Raw genomic sequence first — 16035 nt, 5'->3', positions numbered from 1 at the left:
ACCCCTCCACCCACTCTTCATCCGTGGAGAGAGCCATCAGAACATGCCTACACTTCCAACATACATTTTCTGAGAGAGAACCACCTACACTTGTGTTGAGGTCAAGATACTTCATTCCAACCACATAAATCTTGATCTCTAGCCTTCCCAAGTTGCTTTCCACTCAAATCATCTTTCTACCAAATCCAATCCTATGAGAGAGAGTTGAGTGTTGGGGAGACTATCATTTGAAGCACAAGAGCAAGGAGTTCATCATCAACACACCATCTATTACCTTTTGGAGAGTGGTGTCTCCTAGATTGGTTAGGTGTCACTTTGGAGTCTCCGTCAAGATTGTGGAGTTGAACCAAGGAGTTTGTACGGGCAAGGAGATCGCCTACTTCGTGAAGATCTACCCTAGTGAGGCAAGTCCTTCGTGGGCGATGGCCATGGTGGGATAGACAAGGTTGCTTCTTCGTGGACCCTTCGTGGGTGGAGCCCTCCGTGGACTCGCGCAACCGTTACCCTTCGTGGGTTGAAATCTCCATCAACGTGGATGTACGATAGCACCACCTATCGGAACCACGCCAAAAATCTCCGTGTCTACATTGCGTTTGCTCCCTCCAAACTCCTCCATTTACCTTCATATGCAATTGTTTTACATTCCGCTGCTATACTCTTAGAATTGCATGTGTAGGTTGTTTGCTTGACTTGTGCTAAGTTGCTAAAATATGCCAAGAATTAAAATTGGGAAAAGGCTAGAATTTTATTTGGTCAAGTACTCTAATCACCCCCCCTCTAGACATACTTTCGATCCTACACAAATGAGTTCATCCGACCCAAGCGGCCGCAGCCGCCACCATGGCCGCCGCCATCATGGAGGTTGCCGAAGCGAGCTCCCAGGCATGCGTCTACGATGCCCTCCCGGGTCTTACCCTGGACTTCTCCATGGAGGAGGACCTCGACCCGGCCGAGCCCCAGACGTCCCCCTACCCTGCCGCCGCCGCCGCTGATACGTCTCCAATGTATCTATAATTTATGAAGTATCCATGCTGTTATTGTATCATTCTTGGGTGTTTTACAATCATTTTATAGCAACTTTATATCATTTTTTGGGACTAGCCTATTGACCCAGTGCCCAGTGCCAGTTGTTGTTTTTTGCTTGTTTTTTACATCGCAGAAAATCAATATCAAACGGAGTCAAAACACCGCAAAACTTTACGAAGATTTTTTTGGACCAGAAGGAACCCAATGGGCCAGAGCCGCACCTGAGGGGTGCCCCGAGGGGGGCACAACCCACCAGGGCGCGCCAAGGCCCCCTGGCGCGCCCAGGTGGGTTGTTCCCACCTCGGTGGCCTCCCGCACCCCTTCTTTGCACTATAAATTCCCAAATATTCCGAAACCCTTCGGGGTTAACCTAGATCAGAAGTTCTGCCGCAGGGCTCCGTAGCCACCGAAAACCAATCTAGACCCGTTCCGGCACCCTGCTGGAGGGGGAATCATCTCCGGTGGCCATCTTCATCATCCCGACGGCCACCACGATGAGGAGGGAGTAGTCCACCCTCAGGGCTGAGGGTTTGTACCAGTAGCTATGTGATAAATCTCTCTCTCTCTCGTGATCTATATCATGGGCTTTGTTAATATAGTTGGATCATATGAAGTCTCTCCCCTCTATACTCTTGTTGTGATGAATTGAGTCTTTACCCTTTGAAGTTTTTTCTTGTCGGATTGAATATTCAGAGATGAGAACACATGACGTATGTCTTGCGGTATGAATACATGAGGTGACAATTGGGGTGTCTTAATGATTCACTTGATATATGTTATGGCATTCAACTCGCGGATTCCCGCGGTGATATCGGGGGAATCTATGCATAGGGTTTGATGCACGTTTTTATTATGTTTTCTTCGACGGAAACTTTGGGGTCTCTTTATAGTTCTTTGTGTGGATTGAGTATTATGAATATGATTTTGCTTTGGTGTTATTCTAGTACGAACTCTAGGATAGATCGAACGAAAACAATAACTTTGTGTTATTTTAGTACGGACTCTTGAATAGATCGAACAGAAAGAATAACTTTGAGGAGGTTTCGTACCCTGCAAACAATTCCTATCTTTTGTTCTCCGCTAATAGGAACTCGGGAGTGATTCTTCGTTACACTTTGAGGGATAATCATATGATCCAACTATGTTAGCAATGTTGAGAGATTGCACTAGTGAAAGTACGGACCCTAGGCCTTGTTTTTAAGCATTGAAACACCGTTTTTGTGCCCGTTTACTATTTGCTACCTTGCTGTTTTTATTTATCCAGATTATAAAAATATATTTCTACCATCCATATTACACTTTTATCACCATCTCTTCGCCGAACTAGTGCACCTATACAATTTGACATTGTATTTGGTGTGTTGGGGACACAAGAGATTTTTTGTATTTGGTTGCAGGGTCGTTTCAGAGAGACCATCTTCATCCTACACCTCTCACGGATTGATAAACCTTAGATCACCTACTTGAGAGAAAATTGTTACTGTCCTACAAAACTCTGCGCTCGGAGGCCCAACACGTGTCTACAAGAATAAAGTTGCGTAGTAGACATCAGCCGTCGCAGAGGAGGACGCGACCGTGACATATGTCGTCTTCCGCAATGAGATTACGGCTGCCGGGGACCCCCTTGTCGACATCCTCGCTGCCGATTTCTTCTCTCTTGACGTCTCGGGGGCCGTCGGGGCCGAGCCGGCCTCCCCGTCGTCGGTGACGCGGCCCAGATCTGGGCCCCTTTGAGCTCCATCTGGGCTAGGGCGGGCCAGCGGCTCGGTGTGTGGCGACGCTGCTTCCTGGTGTTGGTGGCGAGAAGGCGGTGGTATGCGGGCGGTGGCTGCTTCGTTGACCGGCGAGCTGCAGCGCGACGACAAGGGCTGTCCGGACCCTTTTGGGTCCGACCGGGCCTCGGCGTCTGGTAGGCCCCTTGTCCGTGCGTCCGGTCGGCTCCGCGGCGGTGGTGGTGGATGTCCCTCCACATTGTCTGTGTTGCGAATGCCCCCGAGCCCACTATCTCTTCTCCCATCCTTCAGGTCTCGTGTTGATGGCCTCAGGGAGACGACGAAGTTGGTTCGACGACCATGGTGGCACATGTTGGTGGGTGGCATGTTGGGCGGTGCACTATGGATTGTCTGGGGTGGTGGTGGGGGCGTGGGTCGGAAGAAATCCCTGACGGCTCGTCCGACCCCGACGTGGCAACGCCTGCGGGTGCCGTGAAACCTTCTTGAAGGGCGTCGGGTACACCCTCCCCCACTGCCCCCCCCCCCGCGTACCGGGGGAAACCCTAGGACTAGTCCGGGCAACAGCGTCGTCGTCGTCGCCTCCTTCTTGAAGGTGTTGCTCGGTTGCGGCGCGTCGGAGTGCTGGGTGCATGGTGATACTTCTCCCGAGGGTGCAGCGGTTGCCGGCCATCTTCCTTCCGTTGATCCGCCGTTGTTGGCATTTGTTTCTCTTTCTTTTTCCCTCTTTTTTCTTTGAGCTTGTTTGTGCTACGGCCCCGCGAGCTGGCTGTATCGGATGATGCTTCATCTATAATATAAAGCGGGGGAAACCCTTTATCGTAGTAACATATGCGTGGTGTCATACAAAGCTTCATTTATTAGGTTATAGACTCATATTGCATTGGGACATGTGATGTTACAGTAACTAGCTAAATTACTCAAACTACCTCTTTCCTCATTAGCTCATTGCCACATAAGCAAATTTGCTGAGTTGGACTCAATGTTACTGCTGAAATTACTCCCACTGTGGTTAGTAACATATGTATGTTACTAGTCTAAGTTACCCCCCACTATGACTAGCCTAAGTAACATCATACATACCAATATAAGATGAGTCTACAAGCTAATAAATGAAATGTTGCATGACAACACGCATATGTTGCTCCTCACTATGAAGGCATGCTACTAGTCGAAGTTACTCTCCATTGTGACTGGTCTGAGCAACACCGCTGCTGTCATTGTAGGAGTTGCAGATGGCCATTGCTGCTGCAACCGACACCCCCACGCGGGAAGGCGGAGCGTGGATTGGGGGCGAGGGCCATGTGGCGGGCCAAGCATGATGTGGATGGATGGCTCGATTTTTTTGCATCCAGGCCACTCCTATGCGTGGGGTGCAGATGTTCCGAACGACTGTCCGTCCTTTGGACACCGTCCGCCTCGCGACCCAAACGAACAAATGTGTGCGTCTGTTTGGGGTCTAGAGTTGAAGTTGCCACAAAAGTCTGTGAGAGAGGAGTACCGCTCCGCTTTGTATGCGTGCTTCGCGGGCCGCCAAATCGTGGAAGGCTACAATTTCCGACATCCGCGGACTCGTATGAAAACAACGAATCTCTCCGGGCCGCTTCTCCAGTCGAACCAAAGCCCATCCGACGATCGATCCTCCGACCAAATGCCTCGCAAGGCGAAAGCCGCGGAGCCTACCCGGCGGTCCAAGGGCAAACGAGTTCATCCGACCCAAGCGGCCGCCGCCACCACAGCCGCCGCCGTCATGGAGGCCGCCGAAGCGAGCTCCCAGGCATGCGTCTACGACGCCCTCCCGGGTCTTACCCTGGACTTCTCCCCGGAGGAGGACCTCGACGCGCCCGAGCCCCGGTCGCCCTCCTACCCTGCCGCCGCGGAGGAGGACGCGACCGCGACATATGCCGTCTTCCGCAACGAGATTACGGCTGCCGGGGACCCCCTTGTCGACATCCCCGCCGCCGATTTCTTCTCCCTTGACGTCTCAGGGGCCGTCAGGGCGGAGCCGGCCTCCCCGTCGTCGGTGGTGGCGCGGCCTGCCGCGGCGGCGACGCCCTCGAGCTCCCTCGCCCCGACGGAGCAGCCGGCGCAGGGGTCGGAGCGCGCGTGGTTCCGAGGAGGGAGGCGGTTCAGGAGCCCCATGCTGCAGCTACACAAAGGTCTGGACTCTGGATTTATGGTTACTGCTAAGAACTTGCTGTCGTGTGTGATGACGAAAAAGAAGTGATTTTTTGTTTTGACAAGCTAGAACATGGGACATAGCAGTTGCAGTTTGTACAATGATGGGCTAGCAAAATATTGTCAAATGCTATTCGAAACCAATAGTATAGTGGTCTACATGTGTTTTTAATGGAGAAAGTGATAGGAGAAGGTTTTGGCAAACAGACATACTGCATTACTTAGTCGATTTTAGGCTCGCTGATCACATTTTGTTTGATCTTTGGAGGCTTAATTAGTTTTTATAACATGGGATCATTACAAAACTTGGGATCTTTACAAACTTATATGGTTCTACTGCAACATTTGCCCGATGAGATAATAAAGTATTGCCTATCTGTTGCAGAGATTCTTGACTTCTGTGATTTTATCTCACCTTCTGCCGAAGAGCAATCTTCACGGACAGCTGCTGTGCAAGCTGTCTCTGATGTTGTCAAGCATATATGGCCTCATTGCAAGGCATCGTAACATTCTCTCTCTCTCTCCCGTTTATATATTTTTACGATGATAGCCACATCATTTTGTTAGTTCTTGACTCCGCTTGGCAGGTGGAAGTCTTTGGATCTTTCAGAACAGGGCTCTATCTACCAACAAGTGATATTGATGTAAGAGTATTTTCTATCCTACTCTCATAAATTTCAGCACTTAACTTTCTCTGTCATGTTGTTTGTATTTTGTGAACTTTTGGGGCTATTAACAATTGTATTTTATAAGTGCAAGTAGTAGTGAACCAGAGTACAACTGAATTACCATTTTAGTTGCAAAAATAAAAGTATGCATGTCTCAATCATTTAGTTCCTTTGTCTATGAGCCATCATCAATCATTCTTCTCTCCCCGTGCTCCTCGCCCACACCAGAGGGGTGCCGGAGTTTTTTCCTTTTTGAGAGTATACTACATGTGCTCCTCCCGCGTGGCGTGGCGTGTGACTGTAGTGTGGCAAACTAGCAGGTAAGCGTCAAACCAGTTAACTGTTAGATTTTTCTCTAACACGACCTGGTTTGAGGTGCAAGATTATTGCCCCCCCCCCCCCCCCCCCCCCCCCCCCCCCCCCCGCGCCGTGCGTGGTCTAGAGTGCAACTTATGACACAGTACCTGGTCATCAGTGCAGTTTACTCCAACAAAAATGGTAGAATCTGAGCGTGGTAAGCATTCTGAAACCAAAATGCTAGAATCTTAAGAAAGAGATTTTCAATTGAAGTAACAAGAAAGGAGAGAACACAATATCATACTGGTGGAGTTCCTACACTGTTTCTGAACTCTCCTTGTCTAGGACAACAGTACACTGTTTCTCTGGACTAATGCCCACCTAATTGCACTTGTGGAATCATATACTGAAACTGATAAGGCATCTTGTTCTGTTTTATAATAAATAAATTACCGTGATATGTCAGCTTGCTACAAATGATTGCATTCACCACCTTTTTACGTGTGACCACAGACAAAACATACTTGTATTAATAATATCTTCTTTGTCTTTGAAAGTTCAGACATGGTATCTTGTGCTGTTTTATGATAAAAGAAATTACCTGGATATATCAGCTTGTTACAACCGATATGCACTCACTTCCTTGTTTTTACCTGGAAACACATAGAAAATATACTTCCGCTTAGGAATGTCTTCCCTTCGTCCTTGGAAGTTCTCAAGTTCATATGTGTTATTTCTGTTGCAGGTTGTAGTATTTGAGACCAGGGCTAAGACTCCTCAAGGCCTATATGCTCTTGCGAAAGCATTATCTCAAAAAGGTGTTGCGAAAAAGATACAGGTTCCAATTCTCACCCTTTCTTTATCTAGCGGCAATAATGTGGTCTCTGGAAGCCTCATTTTCTTATGTGAAAGAACTACCATACTCCGGAGGGTTTCAAATTTCTTTGCCAGGCTTCCTGCTAGTGGCCGTACAGTTTTCAAGTTTTTGAATTTTGATTTCCCAAATGTGAACTTCAGAAGTCAAATTGATCCAGTTCTATTTTTTTGGGAATGCACATGGAATTCTAAGTGTTATCATGAAGGATCTGATGTTTTATGTCATGCAGTACGGGAAGTATTGCATGCAGCTTTCGAATAGCACCATCAAGATTTGCAGCATTCATAGCTATTATGCATCAACCCGATAAATAGGAGATTATCCCAATGATTCTCTGGTTAATAATAATGTATGAACATTGCGCTTGGGTACGATGTTTGCTGGAAATCAGGTTGATGACAACATTCTGAAGTAATGTGGAAGCAAATATGGAATTCCTTCATTTGCTAAACTCGTCATTCAACCAGTAGAGAACAAGGAGGTTGTTAACATGCTTTTGAACATGTTGCGGAGAATTGAACTCAATATTTATTTTTTTGAACAGGGCTTGATATTTTGAAGTGGTGTATAATTAATGCGTGCGTGCAGGAAAGTGGCTATGGAAGAATACTGTTTGGTCCTACTAGATTTCCTTACCTTTTGGCTTCTGAGAAAATGTGCATGTGAATAGAGTTTGCACAACCTTCTCAGGACACTAACTGCGCACGAGAAATACAAACCGCCTCTTGTTCTATCCCTATATTTGTGCGAGCCAAACTATTGATGATTTTCTTGTCCATTGGAATTTGGCTACTGGAGTTTGAAATTCAAGCTCGAACCGGCTGATTTTACCAAGCTATTTGTTGGCCAGGATCCTTAGTACTTGCCAGTATCTGAATCCCACTCGTAATGATAGCTTCTAAAGCAAGAAAACATGTGGTATTTATTATTTTCCTGATAATGGAAAAAAGCCCAATTGTTCCAATTGAATTACAATATGGGATGATACATAATCCACCTTCGAAGGTTGCCAAATGCTATCGGTTGAGTTTGGAAGCTAGCACCGTTCTGTTCTGCAGTTGTCAGTTGGTAATGATGTTAACTTTGTTTCTTGGCAGGTAATAGCAAAGGCCCGTGTGCCAATCGTAAAATTCATGGAAAGAATTAGTGGAATACCTTTTGACATCAGGTTAAATTTTGTTTTCTCATGTTTTATAGGTCTCCCTCCTCCCTCTTACTAAGTTGTACAAGCGCTTACTGTTATGATCTTCTTTTCCTTTTCCAGCTTTGATATTGATGGTGGACCACAAGCAGCGGACTTCATCAAGGTATCTAATTCCAATAAAGGACTGGGCACTACACTATGGAGGGCACACATACTCTTTTGTAGCTAATCTTTGACAGACATATGATCATATATACTTCTAATCATCTATGTTGCGGTCATACTGAAGACAATTATATTTTCCATTTTGTACCAATAGGACGCCATCAAGAAGATGCCTGCTTTAAGACCTTTGTGTATGATTCTGAAGGTTTTCCTTCATCAAAGAGAGCTCAATGAGGTACACAACTTAAATTGTTATTTCTTCACTCCATAGTGAAAACTCAGTTGCTTGGAATTGTTGCGTCGACAGAGATTTCTAATGATTGCTTCACTCTGGTCGGTAGGTCTATACTGGTGGGGTTGGGTCATATGCTCTTCTCACAATGCTGATCACACATTTACAGGTGAACTGAGTTCTGTTTTATCTGCATGTCCTTGCCTCACTTTCTTAGCCTCATGGCACATGTGTTATACACTCGTATTTTTTAGCTAAACTTGCCACACTTGTGCCTCCATCATCCACAAGTAAGCCTTGTTAGCCAAAAAAGTTTGGCATTGCTTTAGTTATTTGTCTTGTGACATATGCTTTCCTTCAACCCAATAGTTAAAATAAATTCTATTAAAACAAATTCTTAAATAAAGTCCTAATGCAGCGTCGGTACTAAGCCACATCACCTTTAGTAGCCTTCGTATTAAACTTCATTGTACTTAATAATCGGGTCATAAGTTGCTAAGAGGTGTTTAAAATAAGGAATGTTTTAGAAATGATGTTAGTTATTAAACTCCTTGTACTATATTCATGAAGGATATGCAATTCTTTTCATACATATATTTATCATCTAAAGGATTATCCTTTTTGCTAGTTGATCTGGGGAGTGAAAGATATGCTGGGCTATCGACAATCCAAGGAACACAATTTGGGAATTCTTTTGGTAAGCAATACTTTCCTAATGATTCATGGTAATGAGATCTTTTAAACTTTGGTATTTATCTTATGTAAAGTTGCACTTAATAGTCACTGGTTCTTCATATGCACCAGGATATATACCAGTGCACACATGTGAAATGCCTGTTTTATCTTCTTTTTGCTACTTTTGGATAAACTTGCATCACCTTTGATATGATGGGGAAACATATATTATCTTTGTAATGATGGAGATACAAAACATGGTTGCAACCCTTCATACAAATTTATGTTTTCTCCATGTCAGATCAAGTTTTTTGACTTTTATGGACGCAAGTTGAACTATACGGATGTTGGAATATCCTGCAACTCTGCAAGAACCTTTTTCTTAAAGAGTGATAAAGAGTAAGACAACTGATTTTATTTGTATTATTACTCCCACATCAGTACTATCTCTACTGTGATGTCCTGCTGTTCACTGATCCTATTTCTAATCTGTTTTTAAAGCTTTGTGAATCTTGACCGACCACATCTTATAGCCATTCAAGATCCCATGGTAAGATCATTTTCCTTGTTCATTTTGGTTGAACTTGATAATTCGCAGTAGCAGTGTGTTTACCTATTGAAATTATTTCATGGCCTAGGTACCAGATAATGATATCGGGAAGAATTCCTTCAACTACTTCAAGGTAGCTTTCTAAAGTTCCTATCTGTCTTTGTGCACCTCTTTGTCTATGATGCTATGAATAATTTGATGCCACTCATTTAAAATTTCATAATGCTGTATGTTCTTATGGATAATGAATTAACAATTGATAAAAGTAATCTTATTTTAATTCGCTGATTATTTTACTGGTTCCCGCTGGCGGTTTGATTCGGTTTGATCCTTCCTTGCCTTCTTAGTGTTATTCCAGTAAAGTGGCTGTCTGACATATCACGCACTTACCAGAATCCTAGCGTTTTCTTCAGTGATGAATGGCCCAGAATGGTTACTCAATCTCTGTTTGCAACCTGGGGCCATCAATCTGAACTTATCTTTGGGCATAAAATATTATGTGCTTAAATTTGAGTATCTGCGTCTTTAATGTTGGATTAAATACGCTAGGTGTCTCTAGTTTGGTTCTTAATCAACTACCACAAGCATGCATGAGTAATTCACAGCAAACCTGTCTTGATAACAGTATATGACACTTCGCCCTTTTCTTGCCAAATGCGCCAGTTTGTTCGCTTAATAAGTGAAACTTCCATGGATTTGGAACAATTGTAACTAGGCTTTGATGTCTGAAGTGCATTTGCTATCTTTGACATATCTATACCACTATAGAGTGTGTGAATAAGTTTAAATATGGATCGTTGGATGAACTCAATCCGACAGTCAAGAGATGGCAAATCCAGGCGTTACTGACCATTCGATTTCCTATCAATTACATCAGATCTGCCATGTGCATTATCTAGAAGTTTTCAATAATTAAAAACTTATTCTAGAATCTTCCATGCATGATCTTGCTCCATTCGAGTTTCTCGCTTGAATAAAGGTGTATCCATTTATGATTTAGTCTAGATCTTCCATGCATGCTCTTGCTCCATTAGAGTTTCTCGCTTGAATAAAAGTGTATTTGTTTATGAGATTACTTGTGAATTTTTACTCAAGATGAAAGACTTCTTATCAACCATTTCTTACAGTCCATATATATTTTCAGAGAATTTTAATCAAATGCTGCAACACTATCTTCGCATATTCATGATATTTAACCATGTAGCACTATGTAGCTAAGGTTTTCCTTTTTGTAACAAATTTGTATCCTGAACTTCATGCACGTAATATGTACATGTCAGTTGTCTGTCAACATTGTGTTGTAACGATATCTCACAACTCATGTGAAAAGCACGTGCAACTCACTAGTAAAAAAAGGGCCCCGATAAATCCCAAACGTTCGGATTTTAAGCATGTCATCCCAAACGTTTTTTGATGGCAACTGTTGACGCGAGGTGGCAACTTTAGTTGTTATAACATGGCAACTTTGTCCCAGTTCGTTTTTTTGTCAGAAAATTGCCATGTTTGCCAACCTCGTGTGAACTAAAGTTGCCATGAAAAACGTTTGGATTGCCATGCTTAAAATCTCAATGTTCGGGATTTATCATTTCCGTAAAAAAAATCTACATGGCAACATGACATATATCTGATGAAGATACTTGATTCATGGTACAGGTGAAATCAGCATTTTTGAAGGCTTATTCAGTGTTAACTGATGGCAAGTTGATTACAAGCTTGGGACCAAACAGGAGCATTCTGGGAACCATTGTCAGACCGGATTCGGTGCTCCTCGACCGTAAAGGCTGGAACACTGATAGTGTGTTAGCTGACATGTTAGCAGAACCCTGGGAACCGTTGCCCCAACGGTTTGACAGTGAGAATGACACATTGTATAACTGGCACACGTTAGACGATGATGAACCACTGCCCAGAAACACTCAACCTGCATCTGAGGAAACTAGTTCATCACCACTGGGGAAACGCAAGTCCTCCAAGTCAAAAAAGAAATCACGAAAGAAGGCGAAGGCCGATGCATCAAGCAGTGATGATAATGACGAAGAGGGGTCCAGAAGCAGAAGAGAACAGAGTCGGGGTAAAGGGTCGGCACAAAGTGAAAAATCGCGTCGCAGTGGGGGAAGCAGCCGAAGAAGGAAAGGGACGCGAGAGTATGACAGATTTACAAACACACTCCCACAGTACACGCACATCAGCAGATGGTGAGTCGTGTGCTGCTATTGATAGCATTCGCAGTCTGTTTTCGGAGGTGCCGCAGAATTTGACGGCGGGAAGAGCATTGTGACACCATGGCAGTCTGTTTTCGGAGGTGCCGCAGAATTTGACGGCGGGAAGAGCATTGTGACACCATGGCGGCATGCTACCAAACATTTAAGTTAGCAGCAGTAGTCGGATGCTCAAATGTGTTGTGCTATTTGTTTTATTAGTTTACTATCCAGTCCTTGTAATGCTGAGCAAACCGAATTTTCAATTATATTTTTTGAATCAGCAGTTTTTCCGAGCCGCACCGTGATCGCAAAGTTGTTCCAGGTAGTAGTATTTGGTTGTTGTGATAAAGGCTTCAAACTTTTATATAGCATCTACGCTGCCATAGCGAATTGATCAGTGTCATGTAAAAGACTGGAGTCTCTTTTCAAGACAATAAGGCCAAAAGAAACTTCTGAACAAACTTGGAATAGCCCGCAGTTGCCTACCAATCACACGCACTATATGCAACTAGCAACTTTGCTTTTTTTTTTTTTGAGACTCGGAACTTTGCTATGAACGACCAGTCTTATTGTCCCGGACATAAAATCTTGCTCTGTTGGCCCAAGGAGCAGTAGCTGGAACAGTGTTACTAGCAAGTAGTGGTTGTTCAACATTTTTGCACTACAGTTTTTTCTACAAGAGAGACATTTTTGCACTCCACAGTTTTTTCTACAAGAGAGAAGTTCCGGCCGTTATTTTCCAAAATCACAGCAACATTTGCTTTCTCCAGTGACAGTGTTCGCACACATACTGCTTATTCTGAGGTGTTAAAAAGAAAGTGCTACATCTGAAACGCAATTATGGTTTACGAAATACTCCCTCTGTAAACTAATATAAGACCTTTTTGAGTTAAAAAAAATATATAAGACCTTTTAGGTCAAGGGAGTAGTTATGGGCTATTGATAAGTTAATTTTGAGATGCCAGATACATATACTCCCTCCGTCCGGAAATAATTTTAGTTATAGATACATCCCTTCTTATCCATTTTGATGACAAGTATTTTCGGACAGAGGGAGTACAAGTCTTTTTAGAGATTCCAATGCGGACTGCATACGGAGCTAAATGAGTGAATCTACACTCTAAAATATGTCTATATACATCCATATGTAGTCCTTATTGAAATCTCAAAAAAGACATATTTATGAACAGAGGGAGTATATCTCAGTTCTTTTCTTCTTTACTACTCTACATGCTACAAAACCCCAGATAAAAAAAAAATATATGGCATGACAAGACTACATAAACTGTGGTAAACCGATATTTAAACAGCGGATAAGATGATGTAAACTCGTCATATATTCATATCGCAAAGGCACAGGTTCATCGCCAACTGTCGGTTACAAGCAAGATATGTCCATTAAAAGTGAGGACATACGCCAGCATCATCACTAGACTAATCTATCATTCTTATTTCAGATTGACCCTTCAGCAGAAAAAAGAGTAGAAGGATCTGTACCAATCTGCTGGCTAATAAAAAGGAAGCCAGATGAAATACCCGGGTGAGAGCCGACAAGCTTCCAGCTATAGTCATGGAAATAAGTTTTGTGGTAGCAATGAAGTACCCAATAACTGCCCATTCTGCACTATGCAGGCCAGTCTCGCGGGGATGTAACATTGCTACCAGCATTGAGCTTATCAACCATGTTACTGGAGTCCGCAGTCACCACTGGGAGCGTCATACTCCCAACTAGATCATGTGGATACCCTACTACACTGGCCGTTTCGAACATACTTCCATATGGATTCTTATGCAAGATTTGTGGCCCCAAATGATGAAACGCCATAGGAGCTGTTGCCGAATGCTGGGGCAGAACAGCAACAACAGTTGCAGGGCTCTCGGCAGGATTCTTATATGTGGCAGTGTAGGCTCGGCCACTACCCTGAACAGCATATGATGCAACGCTGCAGTGGCTGGGCTTGCTTGGTTGAGGTGGGCATGAGGCCTGGCTCTGTGTTTGCAGTTGCTGTGGCTGTTGATGTTGGATATTATGCTCTGCCGTGGGAAGCAAAATTGTGTTGCCTTGGCCATAAAACGAAGGCATGACTTCATGATGCTTCTGCTGGGGTGAAGAGTATGGAGACTGCCCAACCAAACTTCTCGGAAGTGGCTCAGTGGTAGCATTGGCAGGCTTCTGAGAAGAGTATTGAGGATACATGAGTGTGACTTGAGGAGTACTTTGAGCATGAGGAGAAGATGTTTTCTGTTGAACCATCTGCGGTGGGACTTGCTGAACACTGTAGTGCTGCTGTTGCGCGACAGGGGGCTGTGATCGCCATGCCTGTGACTCGTGATGCTGAGCAGGCATTTGTAGCATATGATGCTGCATTGGAGGGTACATTTCCGTTGGCTGACTAGATTTCTGAGGTAGCTCAACTGCAACCCTGGCTTCAGAGTTCTGGACATGCGGCTGCATAACCTGAACAAAAGACTCGGATGGTTTGTTGTCCGCGCAGTTCACTTGATTTTGGCTTTGCATATAGTACACCGCAGCTTGGCTCGGATGTTGCTGATCATGTTGTGTGCTCAAAGAGACGGGCACAAGTTGCTGCAGAATATAACCACCACTACTTTGGTTCGGCATAGCAGGAGACTGCATCGCATTAACTTGGTGAATTGGCACAAAAGAGACCTCAGGGTTGGCGAATTGTGTGCTCTGATCATTGACATTTTCCCTTGCAGCGAGCATCGACAAGGCAGTGGCTTCATTTGTTCTAGCAGGGAATTCATGCGCTATTTGAAGTTTGGCCAGTTGCTGCGGCTCATGCTTATCCTGAAGCATCTGCACAGCTTTCTGAACCTGGTCAACAGAAGAAACGATTGTTCAGCTCAGAAGCATATTCTTAATGCAGCAAAAATGATCCAAATCTCACGAGAACAGTAAGTCTGACTCCACCGTACGTAGTTTAAGAATAGCAGCCTGTGAAAATGTTCCGCTGAAGTAACTCCTTAAGCACCACACAAGACAAACGTGAAACGCAAATGCTCAATGGTGAAATCTGCCTCAACTAATTGGGTACTCGAGAGCAAGGCATTTGGCAGTAATTGGCTGGGCGTGCGTGGATCTGAGGGCAGAGCAGAGCACGCACCTGTCTGAGATTCTTGTCGAGGCAGCGGAAGTTGACGGTGCCCTCGCTGTGATAGTCCATGACGTCGCTGCGCAGCTCCCCGATGGAGCGCTCGAGCTTGTAGCAGTAGAGCTCGAGCTGCGAGAGCCTCCCGCCGATGCCCTCGAGCGAATGCAGCAGGCCCTCGGCCTGCTTCCTCATGCACTCCTCGACGGCCGCCATGACGGCCTCCTTGGGGTAGCCCTCCTGGCCGTACACGTTGACGAACGTCCGCACCAGCTGCCTCTTGTCCTGCGAATCCTGCTTTCCCCGCCCACACACGCATCAACCCCCGCCTCAGAAACCCCCCGAGATCGAGGGACCTCGCGTGGTGGTGGTAGTAGTAGGGAGATGGAGGCCGGCAGGCAGACAGACAGAGAGACAGGACGTACCTCGGCGCGGCGGCGCGTCTGGTCGAAGGAGCAGCGGGCGTCGGGCGGGAGGCCGAAGGCGCCGGAGACGGACGCGGCGGCGGGGCGCGCGGGGGACGACGCCATGGGCGCGCGGGCCGGCTAGGGTTTTGGGTTGGTGCGCGGGTGGGAGAGCCGGGGGGGACGGGAGGGAATCCGAAGCGAAGGAAGGGACGAGGAAAGAGAGGCGGGCGAGCGAGAGGAGTAGAAGCAAAGCGGGCAAAGGGAAAAGCAGGGTGAAACAGAGGGGAGGCCAATCAGAGGAGCGGAGCGCGAGGCGTGGGGAGCAATAAAAATGGGGGAGGGCGACGGGACGACGGGGACAAGTGGGGAAAGAGGGGGCGTGGGTGGACTTCGGGGCGAGTGAGATCTGCTTCGACTTGGATGTGGCCGTGCTCGTTTGTTTACTGACGCCCAGCAGGGAGGAGATCGCCATTGGGATACCTTGCTTGCCTTGCTGGACGATCGTTTTCAGATCAAGACGGGAGAGGGCCTGGTTGGTTCGGGTCAGCTTGGGTTTGGTTGGGTTGGGTTGGGTGCAGCGTCACGCTCAGGTCTCCGCCTCGTGAGTCATGTGCGTGATTCAAAAGAAATGTGCGTGAACGGGTATGGGTTTGACACGCTGGTTGTGACACCGGTTTTGATGGGGAGATGTGGCCGGTATCAGTAAGCATATTGGAGCTGTCGGTATCACGATGATCCTCTAATCGCCAGGGAATTATAGTTTGACTCGAGA

General features: G+C 45.6%; 2 protein-coding genes across 2 annotated transcripts; one reads left to right on the top strand and one right to left on the bottom strand.

Moving 5' to 3' along the window:
• The first annotated feature begins 4350 nt into the window (after window positions 1-4350).
• Window positions 4351-12042, top strand: LOC125544596 (terminal nucleotidyltransferase 4B). Its single transcript, XM_048708334.1, has 13 exons — window positions 4351-4915; window positions 5320-5432; window positions 5522-5578; window positions 6645-6737; window positions 7874-7944; window positions 8041-8083; window positions 8240-8320; window positions 8427-8486; window positions 8946-9014; window positions 9294-9391; window positions 9494-9542; window positions 9631-9675; window positions 11196-12042. The coding sequence occupies exons 1-13, from the start codon at window positions 4408-4410 to the stop codon at window positions 11739-11741; spliced, it is 1833 nt and encodes a 610-aa protein (XP_048564291.1). The 5' UTR covers window positions 4351-4407; the 3' UTR covers window positions 11742-12042.
• A 1020-nt stretch (window positions 12043-13062) lies between these two features.
• On the bottom strand, window positions 13063-15588 carry LOC125544597. The gene is made up of 3 exons (XM_048708335.1): window positions 15282-15588; window positions 14872-15150; window positions 13063-14582 (listed from the first exon to the last, which is right to left on the bottom strand). The coding sequence occupies exons 1-3, from the start codon at window positions 15384-15386 to the stop codon at window positions 13368-13370; spliced, it is 1599 nt and encodes a 532-aa protein (XP_048564292.1). The 5' UTR covers window positions 15387-15588; the 3' UTR covers window positions 13063-13367.
• Window positions 15589-16035: the final 447 nt, after the last annotated feature.

The sequence above is a fragment of the Triticum urartu genome, chromosome 3, assembly GCF_003073215.2.
Source record: "Triticum urartu cultivar G1812 chromosome 3, Tu2.1, whole genome shotgun sequence".
NCBI classification, from domain to species: Eukaryota; Viridiplantae; Streptophyta; class Magnoliopsida; order Poales; family Poaceae; genus Triticum; species Triticum urartu.
The sequence above is the reverse complement of the archived record's forward strand: the minus strand, read 5'-3'. Positions and strand labels throughout refer to the sequence as shown.